At 42.7% G+C, this 16,986-nt stretch overlaps 1 protein-coding gene across 3 annotated transcripts in view; it reads right to left on the bottom strand.

Moving 5' to 3' along the window:
* Positions 1-860: 860 nt before the first annotated feature.
* abr (ABR activator of RhoGEF and GTPase) overlaps positions 861-16,986 on the bottom strand; it is a 119,051-nt gene continuing 102,925 nt past the window's right edge. For 2 of the 3 annotated variants that reach the window (XM_054625310.1, XM_054625311.1), the window contains 7 exons: positions 5,821-5,880; positions 5,314-5,423; positions 4,988-5,127; positions 4,319-4,453; positions 4,076-4,181; positions 3,154-3,307; positions 861-2,061 (listed from right to left, as the gene is read on the bottom strand). In XM_054625310.1, coding sequence (XP_054481285.1) covers positions 1,972-2,061; positions 3,154-3,307; positions 4,076-4,181; positions 4,319-4,453; positions 4,988-5,127; positions 5,314-5,423; positions 5,821-5,880 — 795 coding nt within the window. In that variant the 3' untranslated portion in view covers positions 861-1,971. Of the gene's footprint in view, positions 2,062-3,153; positions 3,308-4,075; positions 4,182-4,318; positions 4,454-4,987; positions 5,128-5,313; positions 5,424-5,820; positions 5,881-15,021; positions 15,610-16,986 lie in introns of those variants that run through there. The other variant, XM_054625312.1, reaches the window with a different exon arrangement.

Raw genomic sequence — 16,986 nt, 5'->3', positions numbered from 1 at the left:
TAATTATAATTCAACATATCCGGGATGTTTACTGCACTGATGTAGAACACGTTTACAGGTTACAGGTTACAGTTTGCCTTTGACAATGTGTTGAATTGATCAACAGGGGGAGCAACATACAAAGATCTGAAACTTTAAATATCCAAATGTGGTTAATCTTTAAGGATGAAGCTTCAGTCGTTTTGTTTTAGATGGAGTGAATGATTTAGGTGGATCATATGCAGAATAAAAAACACAAATAGAAGGAAGTTGCAATTCTGGCATATAAGTGCTGTCGCTTAAGACTGAAAATAATAAATTATAGATGCACAATACCATACAGTGGAGAATTATTGCATGTTTTATAAATTGAAGTAATGGATAGTTGCGGTTTGGTTTTTAATAGTCATATACCTCCACTATTTAAACAATTTCATATCTTAAGTTTTAGTTTCTTGTTAGTTTCATGATGTTTGTATTGTAAACCACTTTATAACTTTGTTTTGAAATTTGCTACATAAAGTTATTTAATCAGCATCATCTCACAATACATTGATATGAAAATGTTATGTTGTAGTAAATGTTTTTATTATTATTAGCTATGTTATTGATTAATTTCATCAAAAGAGACAGTATTAATGAAACAGACAGACAAAGAGTGAGTGTTTTGGTAACTTTTATTTTACCAAAAAAAAAAAAAGGGAAAAAGTTCACATTGACATTTAGTCTCAATATTACAGTATATTGAAATGCTTCTCCAAGGAAGTAAAATACAACATTTTTTATTTCATTTTAATCTTATATTAAAAATATTAAATAGTACTCATCTAGCAGTGCTTACAGTATTTTAAGATATGTCTCAGACTTGATAGCAGAGACACTTGGAACGGGCTTGCAATGAAACAACGAGAAAAGAAAAGCTAAATGTTCCATTCCTTGTGTTTTTTTCTCCCCTAACGACCGTCATGTCACAGAGTGCCCTTTCTCCTCTACAAAGTGAGCTGAAATTAACTGGCAATTAACTTCCTGTTCTTTATTTTTTTCAGTACAGCTTACCAACCATGGACATGGTGAATGAGAAAATCAGCCTAAAAATAACATCACTACCTGAATAAACTTCAAAAAACAGACTCCTTAGAGCATTTCTCTAGTTGCACAGAACTGTACAGGCACACATATCATATATATTTAAAATAAATAGGGCTTATTTGGCCAAGACTCACTGGGGAGGGCAGTTCTCTCTTGTTTGTCAGTACTGAGAGACACGTCATCAGCCATTTATCAGGATGGCATCCCAGCCTCTTCTAAACCTCACAAGTTCTCATAGTCCCTTAAACACTCACTCACTCACTCACTCACTCAAGGAGAACCACATCGTCGCTCACTCCCCCCGGCCTCCTCCCCCACATGCACAAAGCCAGAAGGACAGAATTAAAGGAAACGAAACAGCTGTTGAACAGAATTATTAAACATATAAATGCCATTTCTCTGGAATGCCTCTGATCAGGAAAAATAAACTGGAGGCTGAGTCGACTGGTTTCTGAGATCAACAAGCGCACACGGGTTTGAGCCTGTGACACCGGGCAGGACCGTGGCCCCCGTGGGCCTTCGATCTTTCCCCCCACGTGGTCCCAGAATGCCTTGTCATCTTGACGGTGCGAGGCGCTGGGCGGCTCTGCTCTCCTCACATTACAAACAGGACGTGACATGAGACTAGAAGACGACCAGGAAAACTCGTCCACCACCTCCCTCGGGCTCTGCTCCATCTCTTTTTAGGACTGGGGGGGTGAGATGGGGGTGCAGACAGGAGGGATGTGTGTGTGTATGTGTGTGTGTGTGGGGGGGGGGGGAGGGGGCTGTACAGTCAAGATGAGCTGCCTGCTGGAAGGAGAGGTGAGGCAGGAGGACCGAGTGGCGAGGACCGAAGTTTGTACGGAGTCTCTCGCGCTCTCTCCTCTCCGGATGGCGCCCTGAGGGAGAGGTGGGTGGGGCTTAAACGTCAGTGGAAAAGTAGAGCGTGTTGCGCTTCAGTTCAGCAAAGGAGATGGGAGGATGCTGCAGGTAATACAGCAGCACCTGGACCTGTGAAGAGAGAAAACAAGTTTGTTTGATTAGAAAGTCCCTTCATTTCATTCAAAATTAGCACATATTATCAAGGTGTCTTAATGCAGGGGTTTCAAAGTCTGACACTGTGGGATATCTACAAGTCTGACTGATAATTTATATATTTACCTTTTGGTGAATTTTAGACTCTTGTGATGTATTTTGTGTTAAACTGCGGAGAAGTATTTAACTTATAGTTCATATTTAAGTAGGTTTGGCTGCTTTGATGTTGCTCTTCCGCCTAATTCAGCACTTAAGTAGGAAGTTTTACTTTGCTCTATGATCTCTCTGAAACTGTATCTTACCTTTGTTCGTTGCAGTTTATGTTTAACTCAGTGTCTCACAATATTTTGGTTTTTAAGACTGGTGTATTGGCTTTATTAACACATGTGAATCAGTCTAACGTTCCCACATTAAATCGGTCTCATCAGACGCTCATATGTCTGGAAAGTTTCATTTGATTAACTGTTTGTTTTTTTACTGCTACTCTGACAAACAGTTGCTAGAGAGTAATTTAATTTACAATATGTATATTTCTGCTCCGAGGAGGTGTATTATGTGAGTCAGTGGACTTCTTTTTTTTTTTTTTTTTTTTTTAAACCAACCAAGTATTATTGCTTGATTGGTTCTTTTAATAACACAAGGGAGAATCAATCATCATTATTAGATTATATTCAGGATTTGGCGGCGGAAGCATTTTTCTTTGGTGTTTGACATTTAGTATACTTTTGCAATAAACATTTAGAATTTAAAGAAGCCCCAGTACAAACACTTGGCTTTACTGTAATGGACAGACGGGGCCTCCTGCATGTGCATCAAGCCCCATTTATCATGATTTACTCTGGATGTTGTTTATTCTGTCATGGAAAGACATTTGCGCACAGGAAACTGATCTCTAGAGATCAGGAGGGATGGCCTGCAGCCTAAATACAGCTGGGAGAGTAGAGTGCAGTGACAGGGGTCACTTAGCGACCGTGGGAGTAAAAATCATCCAGAAAAAACATGTGCGGCGACCGAAGACAACTGCATGCACACACCAGCCCACTGTCTAAAAAGATTGTGTGAAGGTACCTGCGCCATCACGTCATGTGACCAGATGTCAGAGGCGGAGGTGATGTGCTGTCCCTTCGTGATCTCTGACTCTGAGGGCCTGAGCAGAGTGGGGCCAAACACGGTGGCCAGGTTATGGAGGGACATCTTGTTGATGGGCTCCTTCTCAGCCACCCTGAAGAAACACACACAGACAAACGAAACCATCAGGACGGGGTTAATACACGGAAAAGACAGCCAGGGGTTCCGTGTTGTCAAAGGGCTCATTCCAAATGTAGACAGAAGCTGCACAGTGGACAATAAGCGGAGGACTGTGGTTGTGCTGGTAATGTGAAGATGTAAAAGACGGTGTTGAGCTGAAGATTTAAATGAAATGATTGGCCAAAAGGGCCATTGATTACCTCAAGTCAAATAATATAAAACATATCCACAGTGTTAAAAATGTACTATACGTTAAGACAAAGTGAAAAAAACTTCACTTCAACCAAATCAAACCAAAATTTCATATTCCCTCTATCTGACTGAAACAGCCCTCTCTTCCTGTGAGATGTTTGGGAGAATGTGGACAAGAGGACGATCTGGTTGACTAAGTGTGAATTAGTCTGAAAATGGTCGGAAAGATTCCCCTCTATGATTTAGTTTGTTTATAAAAGTAGATATTAGGTGGAAGCATTTGAGTGGGTTAAACAGGAATAGATAAAAGAATAATAAAGAGTGTGGAGACACGTTCACAAATTAAGTAAACTTTCCTGATTATAGCAATAGATTTGGTTACATTTCTACAGACGTGTGGCCTAACTGTGACTAGTAAGAGTCTCTGTGTTTGTCTGAGGGTTAATGTGTGTGTGTGTGTATGTGTGTGTGTGTGTGTGTGTGTGTGTGTGTGTGTGTGTGTGTGTGTGTGTGTGTGTGTGTGTGTGTGTGTGTGTGTGTGTGTGTGTACCGTTTGAGGTGATCCAGCAGAGGGAGGAAGGTCATGAGGTTAGGGTCGGGCAGAGTGCGCAGGAGGTGCATCATGCAGTTCTCCTTGGCTGCCGGGTCTGAGAGTGCTGCGAGGGAGAGGGGAGAAAATATGTCAGATTACAGCAAGACAGCTCTTACACTTCAGCCCCTTTATCTCTTCCAGCTGGGCCAACTGAACTCCCCACTGATGACAAACACACTTCCGGGGGCATTAAAGTCTCACCTATGCCCTCCATGAAGGCGGGGTAGAGGCGGTCGGTGAGCAGAGGCTCCGGCAGCTCCCTGAAGTACAGCTTCAGTGTGCCTGCGATGGCATTGATGTCCATGTCGCTCAGCATCACCAGGATGTCTTTGGTATCTACGGGTCAGACGCAAACAAAGATTAGGAGGCGAAAACACAAAACATTATTACAGGTGAACAATAACACAGCAGACATCTCCTGGAGTGATGTAATCTTGCAATAACCCCACATCCAGGCAACACAAAAATGAAAGGTGATACTGCACTCTGCTCGGTTGTATCGAGCAGCAGTGAATGCTGAGAAAACTGTTATGCAACAGAAAACTTATACAACAGCTGCTGGTCCTCATCTGTCCTGGCCTGCCCTTACAGTCAGTTCCCACAAATCTCTTCTCTACAGAAGACTCTACTCTTCAAGTATGTAGGAACAAAGCAGGTAAATGCTTTATGACTGACATGGTATTATACAATTTGACAGGACAAATCATTAGATGTAGGTCACCAAGGTATCAGCATAGAGGGAAAACACCATCATTCACTGATTGGGTTTTTGGAATTATGTAATCTGTTGCCACGACATAGTGCTGGTTAAAACAACATTATTAGTTCTCCAGTCATGATGGTGGGATGAGGCAGTGAATGGGGTCTTACTGGTGTCGAATGCTGCTTTAAGGGCCTGGATATCAGTGGCCACCCCTGAGATCCTGTAGATTCCCACTTCGTCGATCCCCCTCTTCTCCACTTCCTCAATGCACTGACGGACGATGTAAGGCACCTTGGAGCGCTCGCGCCTGTGGAGGAGATCAGAAGTTACATCCATGTTAACTTTCTCATGATGTGAGGGAAAGTTTACATATTCACCATATTCGCGCATTTTTGTTGTCCGTATTCAACTTGGAGGAATTTTGTTTGCTAGCGAAATATACAACAATGATTGTGTATGAACATTTTGGACTCAATTGCAAAAACATACTCACTTTGTCACCACGTTGATTTTGACTCCAAACACCCCACTCTGTTTTTTGGACGGCGTTCTCTTCAAGCTGAGGTCCCGACTCGTAAACTTCATGGAGAATTCCACTTTGATCTGAAGATGAACAAACAACACAGCTGTAGTAAACTGCATCGCTCTGAGAAGCCAGAAGCCTTTTTTTTGCCTTTGTTTGCATGAGATTTAGAGGTATTGACTTTAACATTTTTATATCCGAATGTCTTCAAACTAAACATTTGGATTTTATGGTAAACACATCAGCTAAACAGATTTATATAACTTCTTTCAAAAAGCTGTTTTTACACAAATTGATGTACTTGAGTATCCTAAATCTCACTTTGACTTCCTACAAGGATGTAGGAGGATCCAGTGTTGCCAAGATACCAACCAATGAGTAAAAACTAGCATTGCCTTTGTCAAACACAACACATTTTATGATAATTTTTACATACATGTCATAGTGTAAGCTAGAGTTGAGTTGCTTGTGTCTTACCCCGTTCATTTCGATGACGTCCATGTGCCAGTTCTTGGACTGCACTGTCTGAGGATCCAGCTGAAAGACACAACAGAGACAGAAAGACATTAGGTGATAGGATTTTGACCAAATAAGGGCACATGACCTCATTCACGCAGGGATTTTCCATAAAGAGGAAAAAAATTTCAGATGACAATTGTCACCATGGACAAGTGACATTTCTGCATTATGAGAACAACAATACAAAGGCACCACCTGCACATTCACCACAAAGGGAACAGTTTTTCTCTGGTTTTCCGAGGAAGTTGGGGATTAAGCCACCAAAACACTTTCTCTACATAAATCATGGGGATTTGTTTTCTACTTAAACAAAAAAAGGAAGCCAGAAAAGATAGTGTTGTTTCTGCCCAGTTTTAAACTAAGGGCCTTCCGTGCATTTGGCTAACGTGATAACAACTACACTAAAGAAACCGGCTACAGTTGCCTATTCCACCAACCCAACAAACAAAAAAGATAAACACAATCTTAAATCATGCATGTAGAAACCCTTAAACAGGGAATGTCTAGAACCAGAAGTGACTGTGCCAATATTGGAACAAGATATGCAAAGCTGCAACTGACAAAGGCGAGGCGAAGCACATTGAAACTGTGATTAATATCCACTCTGACCAGAGTTCACCTTTTAGCTGCTCTACTTTTACAACCATATCAAAGTCAGGCCGTCTTTGTGGCCTGTCCCCAGATACTGCTGCTTTACAACAACACAGTCACTGAGGGAAAGAAAGATGCCACTAAAGTTTCCCACATATATCCTCTGCAGCCTCCTGGGGTTCCAGCAAGGGCTCCGGATCGTCTCAGACACTCGGCCCACTTCACCGCAACACATTCTCAAAGTCTGGATCACACGTCCCATGATGCCATCTGAGCATCTGAGACATGACGTTGTTGGTTTAAGTCTCCTGGAGTGCGTTTGCCCGCTGTGTTGGGCCACAACGGCTAATGCCTTTTTTATAGGCTGTTAGCACTAAACACAGCTATGCGATTACAACCCAGCGTATACCGATGTGACTGATTTATAGGAAAATAATGATTGTTGGATGAGCACGAGGGCAGCACACTTCTCTTATTGTCAGCATTAGGCTGCAACCATTAAAAGTTCTCAGTGAGAGTACTTCATTACCTCGTAAAAAGGCCATTTGGCATCGGTTTCACGCATTCCTATTATCGTTAAAGCCTGTTCTCCCAGCAGGGTTTGGGTTTGAAGCGAGGGACAGGTAATCACTGCAACCGGGTCTTAAAACAGCTACTGCCAAGAAGAGAACTGGGCAAAGATCCAGGACCCACTGCTGACGCCCCCCTGTGACTGAATGTACTGCAATAGGGTTGTAAAACAAAGAGGGCCTTTACAGGCAGTTGTTACACTCATTGACCCCTCTGGAAACTAAATCCTCAACTGGGCTCTTTTTTATAAAAAATAAATAAATACATTTTAATTTCCTGGGAAACGAGTTGGTTTAAAGGGATGACTGCACACAGTTTGACTAAAGATGCCTTCCACAGAACTCACACTGCCTTAGTTTATGCTAAATATTACACTCAGAATTAGGAAACGAAATGTCAGGAGAAGGGTCGCATGAAGAGAGATGACTTTCTTGCAAATGAATAGTGACTTATAGTGGAATGTGTCGAGTCGGCTTGTTTAAACAAATGCGGCAATTGAATTTGAAGTTTTATCCTGAGTGACAGCAGGAAGAGGGCAGCAGGTAACAGAGCAGGGACTGAATCTGACTGAAGGTGGACAGTATGGAGGTAATAGGAAATTATAAAACAGAATGAAAAGGAGTTTTTGCAGATGCACCAATCCAAACTTTTACAGTCCAAATACCAATATCCTGGCTTTAGGCATTAGCCGATGCCGAGTACTGATTACAGTGTTCAATTAATAAATTGAATGTCTCACTGTGTGAAAGAGACTAGGATCACTCTGTTATGTGCAAGGTAACATCAGGCTCGACTTAAACATTGCTTTCCTAACTTTTTAAAACAAAATGTTACATATAAAAACATGAAATCGTACACCAGCAACTTGGTGAAAAATCTTCAAAATCAAAATTCAAGTGTAAACCTTTTTAATGCAGCGACAAATTGGCCATAACTTCAACAGGAAATAAATTCCCACTTAATAATATTATACTACTTATATACTACACTACCAAGGTTATCCTATTGAATGTATACTGTAAGACCTTTTTAGACCCTTTAAAGGATCCACAGAATGCAAACCAGGACAGCTTAAGTCCACTTTAGTTCATCTCACTACAAAGAGATAAAAAGTGAAATGACTCGAAGGGGATTTCAAACACATCATCATCTACTAAATATAATGTGTGTGCATTCCAGTGTCTTATTTTTTTAGAGACACCCTCAGGCTATTGTGGCTCAGAATAGGATCTCATCACTCCAGTGGCAAAGCTCTCTTTAGGACTGTGAAACTATCAATGACTAGGAGGACAGAACGGACTGCAGCCCTGAGCACTATTCTGTATAAATAATGCAATAAATATGTGAGTGTGTGTGTTTGGAGGAGAAACTCAACTGGTGTGTCGCTCTGTTATATTGGAACACATTGTTCTGTGAGCAGCTCACACTGAATGTCACTGAGTGTGTAGCAGGTCTGGGGCTCAGCTGATTACCGTGCTGCCCTTATCCTTACTCTCAACACTGTGTAGGGCACATGTGTCAAACTCAAGGCCCGCGGGCCACATCCGGCCCGTGAATGAATTATCTTTGGCCCGCATGATAAAATTTACTATTAGAGCTGGCCCGCCGGTATATCGCACGCACCACCAAAATACTACAAATCCCACAATGCACTGTCCGTGTGTCGGCACGTCAATCGCGGGCCTCACAGTCTGTATTACATACCACTTGTGTCAACTTTCAACTATCCCTCTCCCCAAAAAATGGCTAAACGAAAGGTGGAATTTGAAAACAGGAGCTTTCAAGACAGGCGGGAGGCTCAGTATATGTTCGCGGATGTAAAGGCCAAAGCTGTGTGTCTTCTGTGCGGAGACAGTGTGGCTGTAATGAAAGAATACAACATAAGAAGACACTATTTCAGTTTTTGATGTAGTTTCATTTTTGCATTTTTTTTTCTCTTGCTACTACAGGACATTTGATTTTTCTTTGAAGTAAATTATTTTTGGCTGTTGTTTGCCTGTAGAAAATGTTTTCACTTGAAATTACTCTGGAAAAACTGCAGATAGAGCCATAAGCAATTAATGAAACTGATTTTATTTATTTTATTTATTTATGTATTATTTATCATTTTTATTTCATAATTAATGTTGTTTTATAGGCAATACTCTATAGGCCTTGTTAGTTCCAGGTTCAATATGTGCACTAAGGTTCTTTCAATAAGTTTTCAATAAACGTTGAACCCTCTGGCCCTTGACTTGTATCAATTTCTTTATTTCGGCCCACTGTGTATTTGAGTTTGACACCCCTGGTGTAGGGCCTTCTAAACCTGACTCCTGTACACTCACACACACACACACACACACACACACACACACACACACACACACACACACACACACACACACACACACACACACACACATACATAGGTCTTTGGTGAGTTTGAACATCCGAATGCAACAGGAGGCATGTGGCTGACATGAGACACTGCCCACCTTTAGGCCCAATTCTGTAGAAAATTGGAGAATATATCATGAGCATGAGTCTTAGCTTCAAAGGAAGAAGCAGACACCAGATACCGTTAGCCGGTATATACATGCAGTCTGTACTCTGCCCCGACTGATCTACAGGGACAGAACAAAGAAGAAAAGATAAGTCCTGCTGATCAACTGCCACATGGTGAACAGGGGAACAGGAAGTGGCTTCAGTTCTCTATATAAAGATTCATAGAGTGGTATCTGGTGATACGGCCTTTTGGATGAAAAAAATCGTTTAAGAGCGTCTCTGAAGATTTTATTATCAGAACTGGAGGTGTGAAAAAGAGATAAGACTTTAGTTCCCAAAAAATGTATTCTGATAAAAGTAATAAACTGGTCAGAAATATGGTTATTAGTGACCAGTTTGGCTTTTTTTATTGACCATTAAATCCATGCATAGAACAAAGAACAATGCCGTTCACACAAAACCAACAACAAACAGCAGGAGAATAATACCCAGGGTCTTGATTTGTCAGAAGAAGAGCACATGCATTGCCAAGTGGTCATGCAAGAAACATGCATGAGGTCCCTTATTTGAAAATGTTTGGCCCATCATACCGCTGAGGGCCCCTCAGGGACCCATCCATCAGAACACTGGACATCAAAGCATTCTTTACTGACAAGCATGTGAAGGATGCACACATGCGTTTTTAATAAAAATAGTTGATCTGCTAGAATATACATTTCATATTAGCGTGTAAATCCAATCTAAGAAGAATCTAAGAAAGAAACTGAAAAAATAATTGTGCCAAACATTCAGTGACTATGTCTAAAGCCTTTAATAATAAAATCCCTACACACTTAATTAGCCCGTTGTAGCTGTGCTGGAGAGTTAATGCATGCTGGCGATAACATTCAAAACACAACTTGATCTTTCGATATGCTTAATTAATGAATTTCTGATTACATTTTTTTCCCCTTTGTGTTTCTTTGCAGTTTTCCATTGCTGCTCTCTGGCTGATTAAATATTAATTCAGCTCCAGAAAGCTTTTTATTAGTCCTCTAATTAGAACGGCGCTCTAACTGCACGGCTCCTTGGTTTTTTATCAGGATTACAGGAAGTGTTTGTGCAGTGATTGAGCCTTAATCCCTCCCAATGCTAACACATCGCGCCGCAGTGTATCTGCTTCATAGAATACAAGCAGCATGACTATTTTTAGACAAATGAACTACATTCTCATAATGTTTTACATGTGCATCAGCGACGGCGAGGCCTCTTTACTCAGCAGCTGGTGATGTCACCACGGCCGTGCGAGGTCTCTGGCTCGGTTGCCATGTTGCCCTAGTTGTCCTTGTTTGAGCCAATCAGCTCGGCTTTTCGGCCGGCAGTGGGTTGTGATTTGCGGAGTAGCCTTGCATCTCTGCGGGGCAGTGTGTGATTGTCTCGTAGGGCTTGTAAACAGCAACACACAGACGCGTGCTACTCTTATGCAACACGACCCTGCCTGCAGCCTGCACGCTGAATCATGAGTTATCCTACACTTACGGACAAAGAAAGAGCGAAATATGAATAGGAATTTATGTTAAAACAAGTGCTTCATTCATTCAGCAGTGCTTTTATGGTTTGTTTTTCCTGCTTAACACACTCCAATAGGATTTATTCTCCATGTAGTTATAGTTTTGTGTGATGTTTAGCTTCCCTGATTAATACTAACTACTAATTCAAGGCCTTCAGCTTTTATATAAAACCCACATGGTGAAGTCACAGATGCAAACACTGCTTTGTTCCATTGTCCTTCAGTCTAACCACCAAATACCTGATTTAATCTAGTGCAGCAGTGACAAAACTCACATATGCTATCAAGAGACTGACATCTAAGTCTCATTTTTTGTACTCTGATGAACCCCTTATGTTAGTTTCCAACAGATCTACAGAAAGGTTTTTCCACTTGTCGTAGCCTGGCTCATTACCTCAATATTCAGGTTATTTGGGATCTTTACCAATAACAGCATGTACCATTTGTAAGCCATTAGATCATCTCTTGGTATGTGTACTCGGTGGAGTAGGATGTGTCGGTCTTGAAGCAGGGGCCAATGAGATGATCATAGACATCTCACTTTTGGTTCTGATGTAACATTCACCAACTTTCTGGTAGAGAGATTTGATTAAATAGTTGGAGAGCTCCCATGAGCTAAAAACTTCTTCCTGGTTTTAGCCAAAAGAAAACTGCTGAAAACCAACATCTATAAAAAACAAACCAGCAAAAACAATTCCTGAAATGATTGTCTTTGACTATTTCAGATAAATGTATTAAATTCATTGCATTACCGTATCAGAAGCCAACATTTCCCAACTCTCACCACCTAATTAGATGATTAATGCCTTGTTATCACCCTGCAGAGATTAAAGCCACCCTGCGTACGGCCAGAGGCGATAACGCTGGACTCATCCAAGAGGAGGTCATTGTGGGTCTCAACCCGAGTCTGCTTTACTGACCTGCCGCTCTCCTCCCGGAGCTCATTAACCAATCGCAGGTCCTGGGCACGGAGGATGGATTGGGGCCAATAAAGGGCTTTGCCCTCCGGTGGGGACAGACGGAGATTTATGTGGCCTATAAAAAAAGGCCATTAGGAGGACTGGCTGGCATTTTATGCACGCAGGAGGGATGAAACACAGAATATCTCATCTGCACTAATCAACATAATAAAATGGAAGAGCGTAATGTTTGTATGTGGGCTAAAATGCAGCGGGGGCGAGAGGGATGATCTGATTCTCTTCCATGGATAAGCCGGCGAGGCAGCTCCATTGTTCTCCCCACTAAGCTGGCTGTAACTCAATAAAGAAAATAAAACCTAACCTGCTCCGGCAAACAGGTCATAAGCCGAAAGAACACGATGTGAAACACACACACAAAAAAAACAACAGTGTACAACCAAGCAACGGCTTAATCATCGTTTGTTCTTTTGCTGGGACACAAACGATACATTATGTCTGCTTCTAGTCTAATTAGTGTTCCCAGCCAGCCTCCCACCTCATCGCACCGTGCCTTAATTAGGTGGCGCTCTAGGCTGAAGGAGTGAGGACGATTCCCCGGTGTACTCCCCTCACGCATCCTCTCACATCCACATTCCTCTCAACACGACGAATGCCACAGAAGCCGAACAAACAGAAAAAGGCAATAAGGCCCTGAAGTCTGCTTTCCCTGCCCCCTCCAATAATTATTCAAAAACACAGAATGTCGCTCTTCTTCATAATGAGTATGTGCACCTTTCCTGTTTGAATATAAACCCTCAGATTTGAACATTTTCAGCTTGTTTAAGAGACCCGCAGGCAGCATGACATGTTACTGTATCAGATGATGATCTAACGTTACCGCCTCTCAACCTCCATCAAACAGAGTTCACCACCATGCGGAGGCAGAAATGAAGGTCAGGGGTGAGAAGAAAGGGAGAGTTGTGGAGGAGACGATAGGATCAAAAGGAGAGAGAGCGAAGAAAAACTGAAACACAAGTTTACTCATACAACCTGCCATTCAAGGGCTCATTGAAAATGAATGATGAATGGGACTACACAGAGCAGTTTGGTGAACTATGCAGGCTAAGAGCTGGGGGGGTCAGGATCACATGCACCTTACTGCCAAGTTGACAAATCTGGTAGCAGTAAAGCGTGGAAACCTCAAGACGTGGAGACGTGTGTACAGAGGGGAGAAGAAAAGATCAATACAGGACCCGCGGGTCGATGCAGTAAAGTCTGGATTTAGAATGTAATCCCTGTTTCATCCCGCCCAGTATAACCAGTGACCAGAGATCCCTTTGAATAATGGAAAGCACTGAAGCAAAGGTCAAGCCCACTCTCGATTTGGATTCTTTGTCCTGAACCGTTTTATTATGCACACAAATTACAGCTTAAAATGCTGGTGATGCACTCATGATGAAGATGAGGAGGACTGCTGAATAAACATGTGCAAACATGAGTGAAAAAAATAACAGTCAGAGTTTCAGCTGCTTGTGCAGAGCTATGCATAGAACAAGAACAGGCTCATGTGCTTCCTCTCTATCTTCCATATACAAAAAGCATCTGGAGAAAAAAAAAGAGCCCCTTTTCCTGCTCCTACGCATGAGTCACAATCCAGAACCTGCATTTAAACCATGCCACACCAGACCTGCGTCTGTGTGTGTGTGCACCCGTCTTTGGGTAACAGATCCCTCAACACAAGGCTCATTCAGCCCAACCTGAACGCTTTAGCCAAATGACAACAGTTGCCCTTTCTGAATGAACCTCAGTCTTAGAATTGCAACCCCCATTTGTTTGCATTATTTTAACCACCCACCTCCTGAATGATAAAAACAGGATTATGCTTAAAACTTCATACAAACATAATGACATACCAATAGTATTCATTAAGAAAACACTGCGGAGAAACTGCCGATAATTGGCTACCTACTTTAAATATCTCAAAGTTTAATTGAACTTCACCCATGCGATGCGTATTGTTAAAATACAATCTGATGCCAATATGCTAGATGCCTGTTTTGCCGGTTATTTGGGATAATGTGACAGTTGATTAGTCGCAGCTAATGTGCTTGAAATGCCAAAGGTGCATCAGATGAGCTCAACCAAAGGAGGACGGTACTTAGACTAACCAGCAGCTAATGTGCTTGAAATGCCAAAGGTGCATCAGATGAGCTCAACCAAAGGAGGACGGTACTTAGACTAACCAGCAGGGGGAGCTAAACGGATACTGAAACAACTCATGAGCGTCACAATTTAGTCGGAATACCATGTACTCATCATCAGTGGCTTTAAAAGAGGAATAACAGAGCTTGTTGGGAGTATAAAGGGTGAAATATATAATGACAACAGGTCGGGAATCGTGATTGTCTCATCTGTCAAAGCAGTGGTTTTTAATGATTTTCACCTCTTGGTAATTTCATTGTTCAGTCCAGCATCCAGGCAGGTAATAAGCCTTTACTAGTGTCTGTGCTATTTATCAATATAATTACAAAAGGAAACACTTGCTTGTCGTACATTAACCACCAGAGGACATAAGGCTTAGTAACAAATATTTACACTACGCATTACAGTCAGTATCGTCAAATAGATGTGAGATATTGAAGAATAACGTAATTTAAGGAGGTAAGAAAGCAGAAATTAAAGCTTATTCAAAAATATATATATCACGTTCGTGTTTACTGTGGCTGGCGTTTAGCCCCCTTTAATCCAGCACTACATCACAGCCTCTGCTGCAGTCAATAGAGCCATCAGATAAGAACAATAGTCAACTCTGCACTGAAAGAAAGACACCCGTTGAGAGAGCGCACGCACGTGGAGAAGGAAACACTGAGCATAAAGGAGAGGCAGAGTAAACAGATGGAGGTGGCACAGTGATAAAGAGAGGAGAACAAATGAGAACAGAGGAAACACTGCTTGTGTGTGTATGCGACGTGTGTGTGTGTGTGTGTGTGTGTGTGTGTGTGTGTGTGTGTGTGTGTGTGTGTGTGTGTGTGTGTGTGTGTGTGTGTGCAAATGTCAGCGAGAGACCTTTTGTCTGAGCAGCTTGCTCCGGACGCGGCCCCATAGCTTGGCCCCGGTGTTGGTGTGCCTCTTGAGCACGGGGGTCTGCGGCTGGCTGGACAGATTGTGCTGGTTCTGGTCCACGCAGCAGTGCTGCTCCAGACGCTCGCACACCGAGTTCAAGTTTACATCCGACACTAGGATCTCCGTCATCCCAAAAGCCTTTTAAATGTCCACCGAAGCGCAGGTGGAGGGGGTAGAACGCCGCTGACAACAACAACAACGAGAGGAGAGGATGGATCCCTGTGAAGCCTCTCACTGATCAACCGGACCAGGTGCTGGAGAACCGCTTTGGGAATTCACCGTCAAAAAAAAAAAAAGGCTCCCTTAGTTGATACTCACTTCAAAGATATTCACTTCAAACAAGGAAAGAGTGATGAAAGAGAGGAGAACAAGATGCTGCCATGGTCTCCTTGATAAGCCTGAGAATAATTCCTCTGTGAGCTCATTCCACAGTCAGCTGCCAACATCTCCTCGCTGTGCAAATCTGACTTCCACAACGGCAAACACAGATACGGAGCACTAGAGCGAGGCAGAGAGAGAGAGAGCAAGAGACAGCAAGAGAGAGAGCGAGAGAGAGAGATATCGGGGGAGTGAATGAGCTTCTGTTGTCACTGAGCGGCCCCTGCTCCTCCAGATGTTGATGGACACACCTCCAAAGAGGGGGGGGAGCAATAAACATTCAATGAGAAATGAAAGCAGAGGAGAGGGGAGAAAAAGAGGGAGAGAGGGAGGCCTAAATGCTGTACTGTGTTTAGTTCAGTGCTCTGACCCCCTTGTCAACCTTTCCTAGAGCTGGTCAGCACACAAGTGAGCAAAGCGAGGAATGTGATGAGGAGAAAGACGTAAAGGAGGCGTGAAACTTTAAACTGACTAAATATTAGTCACACGTCTAAATCAGTTGAAGATATTAACACAGTAGAGGTCTTGGAGGCTTTAAAAGCTTCTACGCTGTCATTTCCCCTCAGAAGATGACAAGACCCCCACATTCTTTCCTCCTCTTTGCCCCCCCCCTCCTCATCCCCCTCTCTGTCAGAGTGCTTGTTACTGATTTCTCTCCACCACGCTCTTACAGTTCTCTGATTTACACATGCCAGCTCAGAGCGCATCACCATCTTTATTCAACAGGACGGTCGGGGCTGGCTGCTCTTAAAAGTCTTATTTCCTCTGTATAATGGATCGATATGGGGCGGCGGCTGTGTATGCCTGTCAAACTCAGTCTCCATCTGCCGTGTCCCGTCCCATTTGAATTAGAGGGGGGAGAAATGTTCTGCCGGGGAAAGGTTACAGACACGAGGCTGCGTTTCAAAGCGGGCTGAATGGAGGCTGTGATTCAGAGTGGGTGTCTGCTGGTAGGTAGACTGATGCTGAGTGTACAGTGACTCACGGCGGGATTCAGATAAGAAGCGAGGAGCCAGGACTGTTACACTATCTCCTTAATCTGCTGAACTGGTGGTAAACAGCTGTGTTTACGAGGACGCCAAGCGAGATTAAAAAACATGTGCTCGGCAATAAACTGGTTTTCTGCAACATTCCCTTTTCGGTTCACTGTGTCCATTGATTTAATCAATGACCGAGGAAACCTTTGTCAATACTAACATGACAGGTTATTGGTTATTGATAATCTAGATGAACATTTAACGATTTTCTCCTATATTCCCAGCAGAAAAGGTGTAAGAAAATATATTCAGTGGCTACTTTTGAGTCTTTGTAGGCTCTGAACAAACCAAACAGTAATGGTGTCATCACAAGGGGCCTCAGACAGCACTAGACAGTATGATGGCGTGGTGGGTTAGTGCTCTGCTCTGGGGTTGGGATAAAATTAGAGAACAGATAGAAAGGGGTGAGCCTGTATGTCTGACTTTGTGACCAATGGGGGAGGAGGTCGAGGAGGAGGGTTAGAGACCTCAGCCAACCCTCGCCACAGAGTAT

The sequence above is a fragment of the Anoplopoma fimbria genome, chromosome 24 (assembly GCF_027596085.1).
Source record: "Anoplopoma fimbria isolate UVic2021 breed Golden Eagle Sablefish chromosome 24, Afim_UVic_2022, whole genome shotgun sequence".
Lineage (NCBI taxonomy): Eukaryota > Metazoa > Chordata > Actinopteri > Perciformes > Anoplopomatidae > Anoplopoma > Anoplopoma fimbria.
This window is presented reverse-complemented; position numbering and strand designations above follow the sequence as displayed.